This window comes from Petromyzon marinus, chromosome 60 (genome assembly GCF_048934315.1).
Source record: "Petromyzon marinus isolate PM22_M1 ecotype Great Lakes invasive population chromosome 60, UKy_Petmar_22M1.pri1.0, whole genome shotgun sequence".
Taxonomy (NCBI): Eukaryota; Metazoa; Chordata; class Hyperoartia; order Petromyzontiformes; family Petromyzontidae; genus Petromyzon; species Petromyzon marinus.
The window spans coordinates 8,179,469-8,198,837 of NC_133726.1; the positions used below are offsets into that span (position 1 = coordinate 8,179,469).

The window sequence follows — 19,369 nt, forward strand, 5'->3', positions numbered from 1 at the left end:
AAGATTTGACTTAATTCACGTGTCACCGGTCCGCCCATCGCTTCCTCTCGTCTTATTGTATTCACCTCGTCTTCATTATTACGTTCAAACATACCGTTGTTGATGCTCCGTAGATGCGCCTTACTCAAGGCGCTATGTAAATTACGACAAGACGAGATGGCTGTTACTCTGTCTTCATTCGTGACCATCTGCCAACGTCCCTTCTATTGAAATGTTCTGCCTAGGCTCATTAAACGTCGCCACCACCCGACACGGCCACCTAGTAAGGTTTGCCACGTCAACAAAACGTGTCCAATTAGTTACTAGTTGAGCAGTCACCGGTTGTGTGTTGGGAGAGTAAACCCACCACAACATTTACATATCGAGTACCGTGACGTCTCGCCGGTAATTACAACAACAGCAACCAGCATCATCAGGCGATGGCCACAGAGTCGCGGATAAATCCTCCTCCTGTTTCGGTCTTCAGTGGAGCGGTAAAATGTGATGTCGTCACCTGTGAGCCAATCAGGTGCGAGGACCAGAGGCATGAGTGGGGAGTGTTAATGTGTTCATATAACTTACAATGGGCATCTGTTTTTGGGTTTGGTTATTTACACGGTTATGAGATAAAGGCGCAGCATTGCCATTTTTTGTCACGCCACTGCTAAGCGGAAGGGCCTCCACCACAGGGAGCTCTCTATAGAGCCGCTATAGGGGGTTCTTGGCCTACTCTTTCACGCGGGCCAGACGTATTAAACGTAGGCGAGAGTACCCGCACTTTACCCCCACCACATGAAACCCGGTCGATCGACTAACTGCGGTGTGCGCATTTCATACCCCTTGGGTGGATGGAGGCACCGGAGGATTCAAGAAACTCGCTTCAACTGAGATCAAATCGGCGACCTCTGGGTCAGTCGCAAGTCTGGCGCGGTAATCGATTCCACCGCGGCAGCGTTCCATGCAGTTAGTGTAGGTGCCATTGCGTAACCAGGCATCAAAAGTGCGTGAATTCAAAGCCATTTGTTATCGTCAAGCGTCTACTCTTTTGTTAATGGCACCACTCTACGGTGTATGGTTTCGACATAGTTGCAACAGTGATTTGTAATAAGAAGTGGCGAGCGGGTGGCTTTGATGTCGGCGTGGAGCTGGCACGATCTGAGATCTGGAGTTCACATACAGGCTGGTGGCATGTACTTGAGGTTAAACCAGGTTCTCAAGGGCAGGGAGTTTATGGTCTCAGTCTATCTGCACACAAAAACAAACAAATCGCATTAACTTTAACTATTCTCTTAATTTGGCTAAACTCCAGCTAGCAAATTAAATGTCAGCGTTACTGTCACGCACCGAGCATCACACGGTACTCTTGAGTGACTGCACAGGAGGGATAGAGCTGCCCCCTACTGAGTGAAACAGAGGTCACTTTCAGGGATCTCAGAGGTGGCTCAGTGATATATGCTTCCACGAGCCATTCTTTCTTTAACACGCAACATATACGAATGGGCACTTCCTATCGTGAAAATATACCGACGACAACTTTGAAAATCGATGATTAGCATTGTAATCTCTCTATGACATGGTACTTTAAGAAGACTTTAGCGGTAGCTGGCTGTGGATTCCATGTTACTAACACCACAAAACCTCAAATCTATGTTTGTTGAACTTCTTTTGCACCGTACGTAGCCAACCGTGGTAATCGGAGGGGTGCGGTGGAATGCCAACAAAATTGAACGCAAAAAATCCGTTCCAAATAAATGAGTTTTCAATGTAGATTTCAATGAACATATGCAATTATTGGTTTCAACCGGAGGTTAGAAAGTGTTGAAAATGTCGTTCCGACGGCAATAAATGTCAGTACACGTACATAAATTGGCATGCGTTTTATTAGCACGGGTTGTATTTTGTATAAGAGTAGAAATGATCAGCAAATAGCTAAAGCCACAAACTCCACGCAATCAAAAGGAGATGAATCGTCTAAAAATGGAGCATCGTTTATTAGTTGTTCGCTTATGAAGCCGCCTATTAATATCGCCTGGCACAAATAAAAGCGCGTTGTTTATATATCCCTCGAATTAAGAGATTCAGACATTCCACGTTGGGATCCAACGTCGGTTGATGTTGGCCCAACGTTGAATATCCACAGTTATACTCCTAGGTAGATTGTTGACTTGCATTAGGCAAAGGGTGAACATTTATTAAAAAAAGAAATGGTTTCACATTTCCACACAGCTCTCTAATTGACATGCTAATTACTCCACGCCAGCGGACCCACCTCTCTCTCTGCACCCCCCCCTCTCTCTATATTTAAGGCCTCGACACAGGCGTTGGGTCTCTGTGTGTCTATGTTGTGTATCTCTTTCTGTGTGTCTCTGTGTTGTCTCTCTCTGCTTGTGTGTCTGTCTGTGTGTCTCCGTGTCTGTGATTTTGTCTCTCTAAAAGTTCACTAGGTTTATATTCTTAGTTTTTTCGGTAAAGTCACGTTGAAGAGAAACAACAAAATAATAAAATATATAAAACAATAAAAAATTCTCACGACGTTTCGACCATAACTCAAACGGTCACACACCTGAAGATGACCGTTTGAGTTATGGTCGAAACGTCGTGAGAATTTTTTATTGTTTTATATATATTTTATTATTTTGTTGTTTCTCTTCAACGTGACTTTACCGAAAAAACTAAGAATATTAATTACTGCAGTCAGGAAAGCTTTAAATCAAAATTCACTAGGTTTGTTCTATACCTCATGACGATTGCTTGTGTTGCAATCGAAACGGCGTATTCTATTATTTAATTTATTTTCTTTCCACGTGACTTTACCAAAAGAACCAAAGAGTAATTCCTGCAGTCACGAAAGCTTCAAATCAAGTTTGGTTTCACATATTTCCTCATCTCGCTCGCTGAGAGACATTTAACAGGGAGCATGCTAGACACAGTGGGGTTTTCCCATGACCGTACCGTGTCAACACACGCGGTTTTACCCCGAATTCTTTTGATCAGGAAAATTGAGTTTTCAGGTCCACACGGCGTACAGTCGTTTCAAAACGGGCGAAAAAAATCCAAATGTTTTTACTTTGTGTTTCTCCCTTGTGATGGGACTTTGTAGGATGAACTTTGAGATTTATAAGGGCACGGGGTGACCAATAAGGTCTGAATTGGTCTGTAATAAGCTAGGCGCTGATAAAGGGTTGACAGGTATGCATTACGCAGTTTGGCAGAATACGGTGCAGGTTTAGCTAAATGGGGTTTTCAATCTTCCACGTGGATTGTTGAGCTGATTAAAAGCAAAGTGCGGATGAGGATTCAACAGTTAAGGGGACGTATCTCCCTCTTCTGACAGAAAGCGGTAACTGTTTTTTTTCTATCTGAACAAAAAAAATTCATCAAGTTTTGTCTGTCTTCAAAGCAAAAATAAACGTGGATTTTCGATGAACATTGAAGTGAGGAAGCACGTGGCCATTAACAGAAACGGTGCTGGATTTCGATTGGCTAACTAACCACGAGGTCAATTTTCAAGGCTTGTCAGGCCTATTTACCTGGAGAGGATTAGTTCGCCTCTTTTGAGGCAGAGTAGCACCTCCTCAATCTAACCACAGGAGGACGTCTGCTGCCTCTCTCTTTCGGCAAGTGGCTCTTCATTGCAAGGCCCACGCGGGGCCAACCGGTGGCCCCTGGTGGCCTTTAGTGCGGCCCCTGACGTGCGGCCCCCACCACAGTACAAGAATGTGAACCCCCCCTCCCCATCATCATGATCGTGCTGCTGTCAAACCCCCCCAATGGTTTCAAATGTGTGGCGGCACCCTTACACTTATCAGCGAAAGTGACACCCTTCCGCCTAATGAAAATTCGTCAAGAGCAGTGACCTTAAGGGATTCACAGATACGGATTAAGGCCAGGAATAAGTTGACCAATGCTGTACGGGGCATACTATTGAGGCATTCAAATATGTAGACATGGCAAATTAATTAAAGAAAGAGTGCAGCATGTATAATGTAACGAATATATCAGTTGGACTGTAACGTGAGATAAAAGTGTTACTTGATATATAAGGGTATTGTAGGAATATGCAAGGATCTCTGCTCTTTAGTACAAAATGTGAATATAGAGTACTACATGTGAATATAGAGTAGAACAAGCGAATGTAGAGTAATTGTAGGATTAATTTGTTTTTGTTTATAATAGCGCCCTCCTTTCACGTCACATCTCATCTCAACACATTCGACAGGGCAGCCCCAGTAGCAGCTGGCCCTGTTGGCACAAGGTGACCCGGTACCTGGCCTGCAAACGGGCATTAGTCTGCCAGTTTGGGGCCGATTGCTTACGTTTAATCCCAATGGAGTAAGTTGCAGATTAGTTTCATGATAAGAATATGTGGATCTTTAAACTGGCACCCAATGGCCTAGTCTTGTGAATGATGATGTAAGGGGATCTGGAACGTCCACTCCAAAGCTGATGGCGCATATGATGATTCTTATAATTATCTCACCCTCAGTATTAATCAGGGGTGGCCGCTGCATTCGAACCGTGGACATCTGAATGAGGTGGAGAGCGTGCTACCGCTAGGCCATATCACCGCCCCCGAATGACAAGGGGAGAGAGAGCATTGACGTAACCTTGTCATCGCAGCTGGATCGTGTGGGCAACATTTCATTACCTGGGCACTGGGCCCAGGTAATGAAATGGGGCACCCTGTCCAGTTCCTCCCCTCTTCATGACCTGCCGCCTGAGCGATCTTCTCCTGTGTGGGCCCTGGTGCAGTTGCACTTCCTGCAGAATCGATGGCTACACCACTGACCCCCTTCGCCCCCTTTGTGGGCCAAATTTGGGATTTGTTTTTTATTTTTGTGGGAGATCTGAAGCCGCTGAAAGTAGTGTTCTTAAAATGAACCTTATGGCGGTACCCCGGGGTACCATAGCACCCCGGCTCTCGCATAATGTCCGTGAAGCAGTCACTTTTAGCCTGTTGATGGTCGGCGATGCGGCAATCGACTCATCTCGACGAGCTGACACGATGTACTATTCAAAGTAAAAAATTTCGATAACGGATTTTTTATGCTGATGTTTAGCGTTTCGACATTGCGGAGAAGCATTGATTTCGGATTGATTGGTACCCCAGTCGCGGAGTGAAGTGCACCCCTGGAAAAAAATAGTGTCCCAGAAATAAAACATTCAATTGCCTCGGCCAATTATTATTATTTGGTACCTCGGGGTACCGCCATAAGAATCAAATAAAGAGAGTGCCAATTAAGTTGTTGGGAACGTATGAACAGACTTGTGAACGAAAGACAATTCTGTAAAACACAGTGAAAAGTGAACAACAAGTGAAAATGCCAGACTCGGCAATAATGACTATGGGTCTGGGTTGGGGTGGATACAAATTGTTAGAAGAGAGGACAATCTACTCATCCTGACCATAACTGGATGACCAATCCGGAGTATAAGGGATGGGGTATACGTTCTTTATGGATGATCGAATTTGACTTTAAATCATCTCTGGCAGACCACACATTAACATAAACCTTAGCATTTTCTAATAATGACTGAAAAATTAATGTGCGTGTCGATAGAGCAAAATGAGGCACTTACATTGAGGAAAGTAACTGGGCACTCTAAATATACGAAACATATCTGTAAAAAGAAAATATTTCATTCTCATGCGCCGATTAGTGCAGCAAAGATGCTGTCAGTAATGGATACATATTGTTTGGGTCTTCCGATTGTGGGCCGTATGAAATTGAGTCGTAAGCAGCATTCGGCCCGCCAGTCAGGGAGGTCACCTGCTCCTACCCTAGCACTAACCTTATGTCTGTAAAATTTTTGTAAATAAATTCACTTTAGTTGCTCACGGGGCGCTTTTCAGGTGGCAGCTTAACGGTAGTAGATGAGGACGGCGGATTCCAGCAGCTTCTTTGTTGCGCTCCATTCCACACCTGTCCCATAGCCGTTCCAGTCGAAGGAACCAAAGTCACCGCACTTTCTCGGGTTTCCCTCAGGCACGTAGCCGCCACCGCCTACACAGAACTGCACACACACATATTGCCATTTACTTGAGTGGGCATGTGCTCGGGCATCACATGAGCCAGAGAGGAGAAAGGCTGATGTGGTTCAGGATGTGGAGCTGACTGGACTTGCCGATGACTGGTACCGGCGGAATCAAGACCGGCCCCTGTGTGTGGAGGAGGCCCATGAGGGACGCTACTGGGCAGTTGGAAACAAGTCGCTCTCCAACAACAATGAAGGCATAATAGAGGTTTTTGGGTTAGATCGCGTATATATAAATGTGTCGTTAAGGCCCGCCATTACCCGACACAGCCAACTAGTAAGGGTCGTCACGTAAACACAACTTGCCAATTCGTTACTCGTACAGCACACCGGTGTGTTGGAGAGCCAAGCCACAACATTTACAAACTGAGTACGACGTTTCGCCAGTAATTACAACCAGCTTCATCAGGCGACAGCCAGATTTGTGGAGATGTCCACCTGTTGTGTTCCTTATACAGAGGCGTAGATGTGGTGACCACGCAGTTGCGCTCTTGCACAATGTGTGTGGGGGGGGGGTATACTGAGGCAACGTACATTATGCATGTGCATTATGCGAGCCCTTTGAACTTGTCCTTCCTGTCTATTGTGTTTATTAAAATAGCCCTACCAACGGTAATCACTATTGAGTTACGTTGCCCTTCGTAGGCATGCATTTAAATAATTTATTACTTGATGATTCGCTTCCACGCAGCACTAAGACGGTAGCTATCCAAACGGTTAAAGTTATTTTGATTTGAAGGCGTGATGCAAAAAGAGAAACGAGCAAAGCATCGGTGGGGAGCACAGGTGGTAAATATTATCAGCCGTCTATCTCGGTCAATTAGCCCATAATACCTGTGTCTGACTCGTGACTCCTCGCCAGGAAACCTTCAATGCTTAAAAGTGCATTATATTCTGGCATAAGCGCGACGATGACGTCACATCACGTCCCATGCAGACTCGATTCCTTGCAAAAGGTATATATTTGCTGTTTCAACATCTTAAAACGTGTTTTATTTGCCAGAAAGGGTTAAAGCTATTCATATTTTTTATACTTTGTTACTAGCAAAACGGTCCCATGATATAGTGTATACTGTATTTGTATTCACTGGTCTGTGCTGCCATCAGTGTAGCAGCGTGCTCGACAGCAAGTATTTGAAGTACTCACATGTTCAGTGTGACAGTTAGAGACGACCTTCAACCCAGAGCAGATGGCAAATGGGGCTTTCTCGTTGTTAAACACTCTGAATTGTACAAACCCTGATGTCGTTCCGCCTGTGGAAATTTGTTTCATTAATTGAATGCATTTATAACGGTCAACTTCACTTCTCATTAACAATGAAGCTTCTGCATTTCTGGAATGCTTAAATGGTCCACACGGCACCGCTCACTTTTCCACAGCTTTAGGATAATGATTGTTACAAAAAACCTCGCTTTTTTTCAAGAGTGGGGTGACTGCAGCCATCGTTAAAAAAAATTGTTGGGCACCGTGCCAGTCTCAAGAGAATTGTTGAAGCGGCCAACAACGAAGGGCCCTCAATGCAAAAAAAGGTTATCCTACAATCGTCCACAAGGGGTGGGGGGGATCAAATTGGGCAACAGGTAGATCGGGGAATCACAGCGATCAGAGAGGTCAGTTGCAAAGTTGCGATTCGCGGGGAACTTCACCAACAAAGTGCCTTCAATCCAGGAGGTTGGGCAGATGAAATGGATTGAGAATTGGTTGGTATAGGCGGAGTTTGACTTCTATATTTGTGGGTAGGAGGGGGGGAACAGGGGTTTGCTTTGTCCCTTGCATTAGGAATCACGAGTGCATAATATACCTTTATTTTTTATCGTAATTGTAAACTACTCAAAATAAATTAATAAAGGTGTTCAGTTTAGGAGCTTGTGTACAAGATATTTGGAACGGATAGTGAATTCATAAAAGATTTTTAAGTTAGATCGCGAAAGTATAACTTTGTCGTAACCCTCCACCACCAGACACAGCCAGTAAGGTTTATCACGTAAACAACGCGTCATTTAGTTACTACTACAGACCACCGGTGTGTTGGAGGGTGTAATTCCACAACATTTACAATTTGAGTAGAACAACGTTTCGCTGATAGTTACATTCAGCATCATAGGTCGATTTGCCAGAATAGTGAAGCAATCCACCTGCTTCCGGTCTTAAATAGTGCAGCAGGACGACATCATCACTGAACCCATCAGGTGCAGAGATCAGAGGGGGAGGAGGGGGTATTGTAATTATATGATAGATTAGTCATCTGAATGTAGATGTCCATCATCACCCGCACATAAATCCTCTCTCATCAAGACACTCATACATCGGGCCAAAACAGTGTCAGATGGTGAAAGTCTGAGAAGAGAGATTAATCATGTTAAAGAAGCGCTACAATTAAATGGCTACAATTATGCTCAAATTAACAGAGCATTGAATGCCAAACCAAGATCGAACAGCAATACTGCTGAAAGCGATCAAAATTAAATTACCATATTGCAGGAGTAACCGACAAATTAGCTGGAGTTTTGGAAAAACTAAAAATCTGAGTAAAATTTGTCAGGGTACACAACATTCTAAAACTAGTATATTGTACTAGAGATGAATTGCCTAATTCTTGGGTCTTTCAGTAAAGTCACGTAGACATGTTCAAAGAAAATAACAAAAATAATAAAAAAAACTATGACGTTTCAATCGCAACACAAGGAATCGTCATCAGGACAAAAAATATATTTTTTTATATAAAAAAATCATCAGGAGAAAAAACACTTTTTTCTCGTGATGACGATTGTTTGTGTTGCGATCGAAACGTCGTAGTTTTTGTTTTTTTCTTTGAACCTATCTACGTCACTTTACCGAAAGACCCAAGAATATTAATTCCTGCAGTCACGAAAGTTTTAAGTCAAGATGAATTGCCTACGTTATCAACAATCCGCAAAGCTGTCTCCTCAGCCATGCAGAGACAACTTTCTGAGGATACAACCAAAACCATCACTTTACCGTACATAGCACGGGTTCATAATAAAGGTTCTGGGTTAGATCGCGTTATTTATAAATGTGTCGTAACCCTCACCACCCGACATGGCCAATCAGCAAAAAAAGTGTCACGTTGACAAAAGACAAAGAGTTCACTACTTTAGCTCACCGGTGCGCTGAAGAGTGAATCCACAACATTTACAGTTTTAGTAGTACGACATTTCACTAGTAATTACATCCAGCTTTATCGGGCAATTCGCCAGAATGGTAAAGCTCTTACTTGCTCCCGGTCTTGAATAGAGCAGCAGGGTGACGTCATCATTTAACTCATTCAGGTGCAGTGATTTGAGGCGGGGGGGGGGATATTACAATTATATAAACGATTGGTAATCAGTCAATGGTTATGATTAGTAATGAGTTGTAGATTAGTAATTAGTTGTAATGTGTGTTATTGTGATTATATGCTACGTTAGTAATCCGTTAATTCGTATGTTTCCCGTATAAGGAATTGTAATATGCATTCTCTTTGGTTTTATTCGGTAAAGTCACGTAGATAAAATAAAACAAAATAAAAGAAAATAATTAAATCACGACGTTTTGGAGGCAACACAAGCTTCCGTCTTCAGGTGGAAAAGTCAACGCAGAATGTCTGTGTTAGGAGCACAGTTCAGAGACGACCTTGGATTATATACAGGTTAAGGGAGGGGGAGGAGTCAGTAAGGGGGCGTGGGTTGGTGGGAGGGCTGGGCTAAGCAGCTTTTTGATAGAATGCTGCGGGTAACACCCACTTCTCAAAGCTCGCATCAAAGGGCCCTTTGATTCGTGTAGACCCACTGCCGGTATCGTTGTTTTCTCCAACATTAACATTAGCTGCCCCACCCATGCTGCTGACACACTTGGGCTACGCCCATCTCTCAGCCTTTATAAACAGTTTGCCTTTAGAGGCTAACCCCCCTTTTCCTGATGACAACCGCTTGTGTTGCGATCGAAACGTCTTGGTTTTTGTTTTAATTTTTTATTTTATTTTTATTACTGAAAGAACCAACAATAAGTCTACATTAAAGACTGCCAGTACGCTCACTCTGGTTAATAACCAGGCTACAGTCTACATTATAGACTGCCAGTGCACTCACCGACGTTAAGAACCAGGCTACAGTCTACATTAGTTGTTCTTATTATTTTTATTTCAAATTTATTATTTATTTTTATCAGTTTCTTTTTTATTATTATATTTCAATCTATGTGACTTTACCGAAAGAACCAAAGAATATGAATTCCTGCAGACACGAAAGTTTTAAGTCAAAATCTGTTAATCATACCGCATTGCAGATAAAGTACCAGTATAAGCAATACTTACTCAAACAGTTAGGGCAGCTGAGAGAATTGACGACTGCGTCACTTCCATAGTCATAAACAATGGGGTAGGCAGGCCCGTTATTGGTGGGACAGCTTCCGGAATTGTACGTTAATGGGAAGAAATTCTGCAAAAGGAGAACCATCAATCAATATTTACCTGAAAACAACAGAACAATGTTACGCCACTTAAAATGTGTTTATTCATGTGTACGCTCCCATTAAGATCACCCATATCATGTATGCGTTTTCCTTTTCGTCAAATCATTGCTAGATTAAGGTCTACCAACACCTTTGTGGGTCATCGGGGTACGTGGCCATACATCAGCACATTGGACAAGTGCAGATTGGTGGAGGTAGGGAGCATACATGTGGAGGCATAGACATACATAGGGACATATATCGCTCCACTGTCCATTGCTATCCACTGTAAAGGCCTGACGGCGCGATAACAACCTGTACCTCCTGGTCAATGGGTATTAATTTCCACCAGAGTTATCTGGGGCTGAGCTCCAGAAATATATCCATTAAATTAAACCTTGCAGGTCAATTATTAAATCACTATGCAAGATCTATCCTGATTAGCTTCTGAGATCTGAAAAGTTTAGGGCCTTCAAGGTGGTTTGGCCAAAAGGCATATAACACCCCAGTACAATTTTGATATAAGGTTATCAACCTCATGAGTCACAAGTCAGACAAAGGACTCTACCTTGAAAAAGGAATAAAAGCTTCCTCCAAAGGCAGCCAGAAACTTCGACTCCGTGTGGTAGCGAAAGAGCGATGATGTCTTCCACGCAGGTAAAGGAGTCCCGTTAGGAACATGCCACACTGCTATGTCATTTGCCTCCAGATCGTAATATCCCGGGTTCTGAATAAATAAAACACACACACAGCACAACTACAATAAACAACTTAACAAAGCGGACATGCGTATTTACGAATGAACATTTTCTTCGCCTGTTTCAGCACCTTCACTTAAAATAATCAAGCAATATCATATATATGTGTCTATGTTGGCAGACCTTCAAAGCAATTGTTTTATCTTTTGTATGATTTCCTCCTACATATCATTTGGGAGATCCACAGCGTGATGGATGGACACAAATTTTATGTACGTATAAGCTACCTGCTTCTACATTTGTCTCTGGTTCCTTCCTAAAAGTTGTTGGGTTCAAAGTTTCGCTTCTACAAAGTAATTGCAGCACCACATCTATTACCATCCTTAAGGGAAAGAACACTGATCCGACCTCTAACCCCCAAGAACGGGTTTGCAGGTTTGAGCATTTCTGTCAGGTCTTGGAGGGAAACCCCTTCAACTCAAATAACATCATGGGACAAGGTGGGGTTGACACTGCTAGGGCCACAGTGCCTCAACTATTGGAGGAAGTAGCTGCTCCCCATGAGTCGTTGGGTGTCGTGCCATCTATTAAGGAAGTGCAAAGGATGATCTGGAGCTTGAGACCAGGTAAAGCACCAGGTAGAGATTGCTTCTCAAGCGAACTGCTGAGGGAGGACGGTGATTGTGTGCAGACATACCCTATGTTACATCATTACAACCATCTGGTCCACATGACAGGTTTCGCAGGATTGTAAGGATTCCATGGTGGTGCTCATTTTTAAAAGGGGGACCACACTGATTGCAACTACCAGGGCATCTTCCTCCTCGGTGTGCCGGAAAAGATCCTGGCAAGTATTGTCAAACACCGCCTTGCCAGACATGCTGAGGAGAGGCTTCTCGATAGGAGCAGTCGTGCACAGACACCATTTTCTCCGTCCGTTTGCTACAGCAGAGGTGTATGGAATTTCAACACGACCTACATATCTGTTTTATTGACCTAGTCAAGACCTATGGCACCATCAATAGGCCGGGCTCTTCATGCTTTCTGAGTCCAAGACCCTCTGCTCACAATCATCACGGACCTTTATGATGGTGAGCAGGCCCCTGGTAAAGCTGTGTGACAATGAGTTGGAGCCAATTTCTGTTTCACTTTGGCGTGGGACAGGGATACTCTTTAGCCCCTACACGATTTAACATCTTTTGACCACGTAGCTCAATAAACTTTCGATGGATGTACAACTTGAGTTTCCATCTGGGATAGATAACATGGGAGGTGGAGTCAAGGGATGGCTCCCTATTGGTCAACTGTGTTACATATGCAGATGATTTACTAAATTCTGCCCACTCTGAGAAGGATTTGAAAACAATCCCTCCTGCTGAACTAAGCGATGGGGCCTTATTATCAGCCCCACAAAAACAAAGCCACCTGCCTGGCAGCAAGGTCTTGGTCAAAATTAGTTAGGCGGCATTATATTTACATTGGTTGCATAACGTTTTATGGAAGCTACCTAGTTTGTCACTCAACACAAAATTTCAGTTCTTGACCGGTCATGCCCTCCCTTCTCTATGCTTGCGAAACATGAACCCCCCCTAATCTAACATCTATGCTGGTTAGAAACATTTAAAACTGGCCTGCAAATGATCCATCCTGGGTTTAACCAGGCTGGATTGTGTGAGTAGCTAACAAATCCTTGAAAGATCTGGACACAGTCCCTATCTGAGCTTCTCCGGTGGGCAAGGATGCGTTGGCTGTGTCAAGTAGCCCGCATGCTCATGCCGCTGCATTTGTACGAATCCAAATGGTCGAAGTGCCATTTGAGTAAACGACAAACCTTGTAGTCGTCATCAGTCGCCGACTCGGGCACACCAAATGTGTTGAGGTTGGCCCAGTTTTTATCCCCGTCTATGAATGGAACTGCAGAATTGCTGCCCTGCTGACTGGTCCAGCGGTCTCCCGTGGTACACTTGGCCGCGATGTTGTTCTCGTGGACGCTGGCGACCAGGGTCCAGCCTCCTCCGTTGGTGTTCATATCGCAGAACGCCTGGTAGGACTGCCCGCTCTTCGTTTGCAGCGAGTATAGCCCATCTTTCGTGAGCAAAGGGAACAGATTCAACAAATGAGTTGTGTGGATGTAGACCAAACGTGGGTTTCTCAGTGTGCTATCTTTCCATTGAAAGAACACGTGTGATACCCAAACCAATTATGTAGGTAAATATATATTTTGGTACAGTGTGCAGTGCTGTGAGGTTGAAAGAGGGGCCAACTGCAGTGGCATGGGTCAATTAGTTACTCGGAGATGGTGGCTGGGTCACGTGGCATGCATGTGTTTTGTTACTGGGTAAAAGGGGGTGCATCACGTGGTAGGAATCATGGGCATGGTTTGGTGGTACCAAAGCTATGAACAGACCCCACCGACATCCCCTAGCGTGCCCTGCCATCCACCAACATCCCAGATGAGGGATCGGGGATCCAAGGGAGGGCTGAGGAAGTAGGGGACGAGCGGCAGGAAGTGGGAGGACGTGCAAATGACAAATTATTACTATGAATAAACTTTTAGAACTAAAACTTTTTGTATTTTACCAGGAGAGGCCTACTGAGCTATACAAGCAGTCCTCCAATTACGAATGCCCGACTTATGAATACCCATACTTACTAACCAGTTTCCATTAAATATTTAAAAACATTGACTTAAAACGCAAACTCGCAATTGCAAACTAAGCCACGGCACTATTTTGTTCAGAGAAGCCTCGGCAAGATGCGGGCAGCCAAAGAGTCGCAAGGGGGCAGCCAAAGAGTCGCAAGGGGGGCAGCCAAAGAGTCGCAAGGGGGTAGCTAAAGAGTCTCAAGGGGGGCAGCCAAAGTGTCGCAAGAGGGGCAGCCAAAGAGTCACCAGGGGGGAAGCCAAAGAGTCGCAAGGGGGCAGCCAAAGAGTCGCAAAGGGTGGAAGCCAAAGAGTCTCAAGGGGGCAGCTAAAGAGCCTCAAGGGGGCAGCCAAAGAGTCGCAAGGGGGCAGCCAAAGAGTCGCAAAGGGGGCAGCCAAAGAGTCGCAAGGGGGCAGCCAAAGAGCCTCAAGGGGAAGCCAAAGAGTCGCAAGGGGTGCAGCCAAAGAGCCTCAAGGGGGCAGCCAAAGAGTCGCAGGTTGCCGACCCCTGGGCTAAAATGTCAGAGTCGGATCCCCGATATCGGTGTCAGCTGAATTAGGGGTAGATCTCATTTAAATTAGAAGACAGCGTTGTGTGAAGCATCTAGCCTCACCTCTCTCTGTTTTTGTCTTCTGTTTGATTTCAAGGCATGAGTGTGGCGGCTCCTCGGACCATTTTTTTGGTGGAATCCCACTGCAATCCTCTGCTGAGAAGCACACTGCTGTCCTCACAACAACGTCACCTGTAAGCACAAGGCATTAGCATCACCCAGATTAAAACCCCACAAGCAAAGCGCAGCATGATTCTTTTGGCGATCCCAACTCGGTGGTTTAACTCTCAGACTTCATTGTTGTTTCATATCTGATTATTTTAGGGGTTGAACAAATTGAACTTCATTCAACTTTGTTGTCCTTTCCCCACACCTCTGATTCGCACGGTTGCATACGCACGTTTCAAAATAATTTTAACATTCATGTGCATGTTACTGTGTAACCGGGTAAAAAGAGTCTCAAGGGAGTCAAATTACGTACTTGCAAATTGTATCGATTATATAAATTAGTAAACTTTTATAAAAAGGAACTCACATAAAAGTGTCGTGGAAATGCTCAGAAACAGCGGCAATTTGAAGAGCCCCATGGATAAGCAGCGATACCACGCAACTCTCTCTAACTCTACAGCGATCAGAAGCCTGTAAATACAATAAAAACAAACCGCTGCAGGTAACAAAAGCCCTAACGCAACTTGTGAAGATTTACTGTGAGCACTAGAGTGAGAACAGAATCGGTTATTAGTTTAAGACACCAGCCTTGCAGACTACAGCAGGAGTGGTCAGCTCTGTGAGCGTTGGACAGACACTTATAGTTTAATGCCTGCTTACAGCAACCAATCAGGGAAGTGTATTGTGGCAGGAAATAGGGGATATGGAAATATTTTCAGGGTCAGCCAAGTTGAATATCCCATGCTACTCATAACAATGTCCTCATCTACAAATAATAAATTAACATTAAAACACACAAAGCTGACATCTATATTATGCAAATCCACTTTACAATGATCATTCACTCTTAGAATGCGTATGTTTTAAGTACAGCTTTACCATTATTTAACGGTTGATTAGATACATATTTATAATCAATGAAATTTCGTCGAACCCCCAAACAAAACACAAGTGGAATATACGTTGGGAGAATTGACGACAGTGAGAGGAACAAAATGAACTGTTGAGTGGGGATCGAGGGAAGGCACATGATGATGAAGACGCGGGGTGAGGAAAATGGCGAGACAAATCAGATAAATCAGAGACCACCTACTCGGGAAGGAAGGAAATGTGAGACAATCGGCTTGTTTTTGTCCAACAGTGGAAAGTTATAGCTTTTGAATGCGAGTGGAAATTTTAACCCAATATGTTACCGCCTCACTCGGTACAAACGACGCCTGCCTGTAAAGTAGAACTGAAATAAAACCCTGTTAAAATGTTAAGTCTATTCCACTGTTTGTGCCTAACATGAACGTTGTTCCAATGGTAAAATTGTGCACGCATTATTGCAGTAATATTTACAGTGCGATGAGTTAAAAACGCAACTTCATGCTTAGAAACCCCAAAAAACACATTTTTGCGTTAATCATTAAAAATAGAAACGAATTGGAATTTATTTAACATGTTCAGGTTCAATCTTGATTTGAAGCTTTCGTGACTGCAGGAATCCATACTCTTTGGTTATTTCGGTAAAGTCATGTAGGTATAAAATAAAAAAAATCACGACGTTTTGGGCGCAACACAAGCGTCCATCATCAGGTGAGAAAGAACGGTCTGCTGCTGAGACAGACTGTTTTTAAAAGGTTTGAAATGGGAGTAGCCCAAGGGTCATAAAGAAATGGGCGGGGCTAGTGATGTGAATGTGAGAAAGTAGCATGTAACTGTAAGATAGGAGAGTGGCCTCCTCCACGAAGGCATGGAAGTGGCTATGTTAATGTGAGAGATTAGGATGTTAATGCAAAATCGAAAAGTGGTGCAATTCAAAGGCATGAGTGCAACCCAAAGGGTGCAATCCAAAGGGCATGTGAATATGAGTGCAATCCAAAGGCATTAGAGTGCAATGCAAAGGACATGTGAGCATGAGAGATCTAAGAGAGAGGCATAGAGAGAGAGAAAGACACACACACCGAGAGTCGGAAATAAGAGCTAACATAGGCAGGTGGGATGGAAACATCACAGTCAGTTAAGATTTCGATTTGAAGCTTTCGTGACTGCAGGGATTCATATTCTTGGTTCTTTAGGTAAAGTCACGTAGAAGGGAAATAATAAAAATGAAACGTAATAAAATTCTCACGACTTTTCGGCCACAACGCAAGCAGCCGTCCTCAGGTGAAGAACACAGCTGTCGGAAAGACAGCGTCCTAATGAACACCGCTAAGCTTGGCAGCGTATTTTAAGCTGGGTGGGAGGAGGAGAACGCCTTGACAAAGGAGTTTACATATCAACAGAGGAACTTAGCATGTTGATGATAAATGCAGATATGGGGTTAGTCACTTCTTGTGGAATGTGTAGGCGGGGTCTCAAAGTCATATTTTGTATGTAGGATTAGCAGTAGTAAAGGAAGGGAAATTTTAATAATAAAGAACTGCAGCAGCCAACCCACCGCGTATCAAGCTAGTGCATTATGTGGAAAACAAACAATGAGTTTCTAAAGAACTGCAAATACCATACTACCATACAATAAACCGATGTGAAAAAAGTAAATATAAACTACATCAATATAATCAATGTACTCAGTACACTCTCCAATAAGTTGAGCTATTAACATTAATTAAGTGGGTATACACTACACTATATAATGACTACCATATAGTAAGCCCATAATAAAGGTTTTTGGGTTAGATCGCGTTATTTATGAATGTGTCGTAACCCTCCACCACCCGACAAGGCCAATCAGCAAACAAAGTGTAACGTTGACAAAAGACAAATAGTTCACTACTTTAGCCCACCGGTGTGTTGAAGAGTGAATCCACAACATTTACAGTTTGAATACGACGTTTCGCTGGTAATTACATCCAGCATCATCGGGTAATTCGCCAGAATGGTAAAGCCCTCACCTGCTCCCGGTCTTAAATAGAGCAGCAGGGTGATGTCATCATTTAACTCATTCTGGTGCAGTAATTATATAATTGATTGGTAATCAGTCAATGATTATGATTAGTAATGAGTTGTTATGTGTGTTATTGTGAATATATGCTACGTTAGTAATCCGTTAATTAGTATATGTTTCCCATATAAGGAATTGTAATATGTATTATTTAATAATACGCTTCCAAGCCGCACTAAGCCTATAGCTATCAGAGCGATTAAAGTTATTTTTATTTCTCTCAGTTTTCATGGATTCTCTAATTAGTCTTTGCCAGTAATAATTAGTTTTACACAACACTTCAACGTTATCAAAATCAATTGAGTGTCCTTGTTGACAAGCATGTTCTGCCACTGCCGACAGTTGTGTTTGAGATAATTTAATATTTCTTTGGTGTTCTTTTAGTCTTATGCTGATGTTACGTCCCGTCTGTTCAATATAGCATCTGCCACATAAACAATTAATCCGAAATACACCGTCTGTTGATGATTTAGGTAATTCGTCTTTAGTGCAAGACACTAGTTTTTTAATTTTGTGTACTGTACCAAATCTTACTGTAATGTTTTGCTGTTGCAAAACACGGGCTAATTTGTCAGTTACTCCTGAGATATATGGAATTTTAATTGTTTTAACAATCTGATAATGCGATCTAACCCAAAAACCTTTATTATGAATAATATTGGTCGCGAAAGCCTTCGTATATAGTAAACCGATAAAAAAAACTAAAATATAAACTACATCAATATAGATTTGAAGTTTTCGTGACTGCAATTATCCATTACTGTAATTTTTCTGTGCTAGTTACACCTGATGATGGAAGCTTGTGTTGCCTCCAAAACGTCGTGATTTGATTAACTTTATTTTTTATTTTTGCCTACGTGACTTTACCGAAAGAAGCAAAGAGTATACATCAATATAATCAATATCACCAATATAAGCTCTAACATTATGCATTATATTGATATGCCTCCAACTAAACTTTTTTATACATCACACGACTATAGATCGTACTATACACTGCCATAGACAAACTCAAACATTGAATTATACACTGCGTTACAATACACTACCATTTCCCTTGGACTAAATATTGTAATATTACACTATTATTCTAAAAACCCTTCTGTATACCATACTGCTGTATATTCACTATACAATTACGATACTATATATTACCTTAAACATCATATTAAACATTACACTATTATACTATTTGTTATACGATCTACTACACACCATACCATTAACCGTCGCGTGAATGGTACTAAGAGGAAGCAAATAAATGTCAATGGGAGAGTGGTAGCAGGAAACTTGCAGCGGAGCAAAGAGAATACAAAAGCTATATAGTCAATGCCAGTGAATGGAATGCGGTCTGAAAGTCACCGTAAAAGGGAACAGAATCAATCAAGACCCGAAATAGTTTATCACGTTCTTCCGATGATTGCTGAGGCAGAATCCATCTTCTCGGTTGAAATTGTCTCTGTGTTTGTATATGTGGATGGCCTCATGAACGAATCTCTCATGGTAGCCGGATGGCTTGCAGAGAACCTCCGTCTTGGAGAAGTCAACGTGATGTGAGCCCACTGAATTTTAATAATGGTCTGCCACGGCTGAGATGTTGGTCCTACCGTGTTTCCCGTCTGCTTTGTGTTCACGGATGCGGTCCGAGACTTGTCGTTTGGTTTCTCCAATGTAACTGTTACCACAGAGGCAACTTAGTTTGTAGACGTCAGGGTACTGTATGTCTGGAATCACATCTTTTAAGACGGGACCAGATCACGGATTTTATGTACTGTGTTGAATGATCTTGTGTTTATTCAGGATTTTGGAGATTTTTTGTGACCCCTGCAATGTAGGGTAAGGTGATAGTTTTGAATGGCTCCTCAAGAGGATCCTTCTTCATGGTTGGAGTGATGGCTTTGTGGATTGTGTAGTCGGAGT

At 43.0% G+C, this 19,369-nt stretch overlaps 1 protein-coding gene across 1 annotated transcript; it reads right to left on the bottom strand.

The window, feature by feature from the left end:
• Window positions 1-1,841: 1,841 nt before the first annotated feature.
• On the bottom strand, window positions 1,842-15,300 carry LOC116955553 (intelectin-1a-like). The gene is made up of 7 exons (XM_076053332.1): window positions 14,891-15,300; window positions 14,419-14,547; window positions 12,995-13,248; window positions 11,034-11,192; window positions 10,329-10,452; window positions 7,163-7,269; window positions 1,842-5,994 (listed from the first exon to the last, which is right to left on the bottom strand). Exons 1-7 carry the CDS (start codon window positions 14,940-14,942, stop codon window positions 5,842-5,844), a joined length of 978 nt encoding a protein of 325 aa, XP_075909447.1. The 5' UTR covers window positions 14,943-15,300; the 3' UTR covers window positions 1,842-5,841.
• Between the last annotated feature and the right edge of the window lie 4,069 nt (window positions 15,301-19,369).

Excerpts from the sequence above, each read along its gene's own strand:
- LOC116955553 (XM_076053332.1), bottom strand. The coding sequence starts at position 14,942 with ATGGGGCTCTTCAAATTGCCGCTGTTTCTGAGCATTTCCACGACACTT. Across the intron at positions 7,270-10,328 it reads CAGCTGCCCTAACTGTTTGA|GCGGAACGACATCAGGGTTT; the intron begins GTAAGTATTGCT and ends AAATTTCCACAG. Across the intron at positions 5,995-7,162 it reads CTAACTGTCACACTGAACAT|TTCTGTGTAGGCGGTGGCGG; the intron begins GTGAGTACTTCA and ends GTGTGTGTGCAG.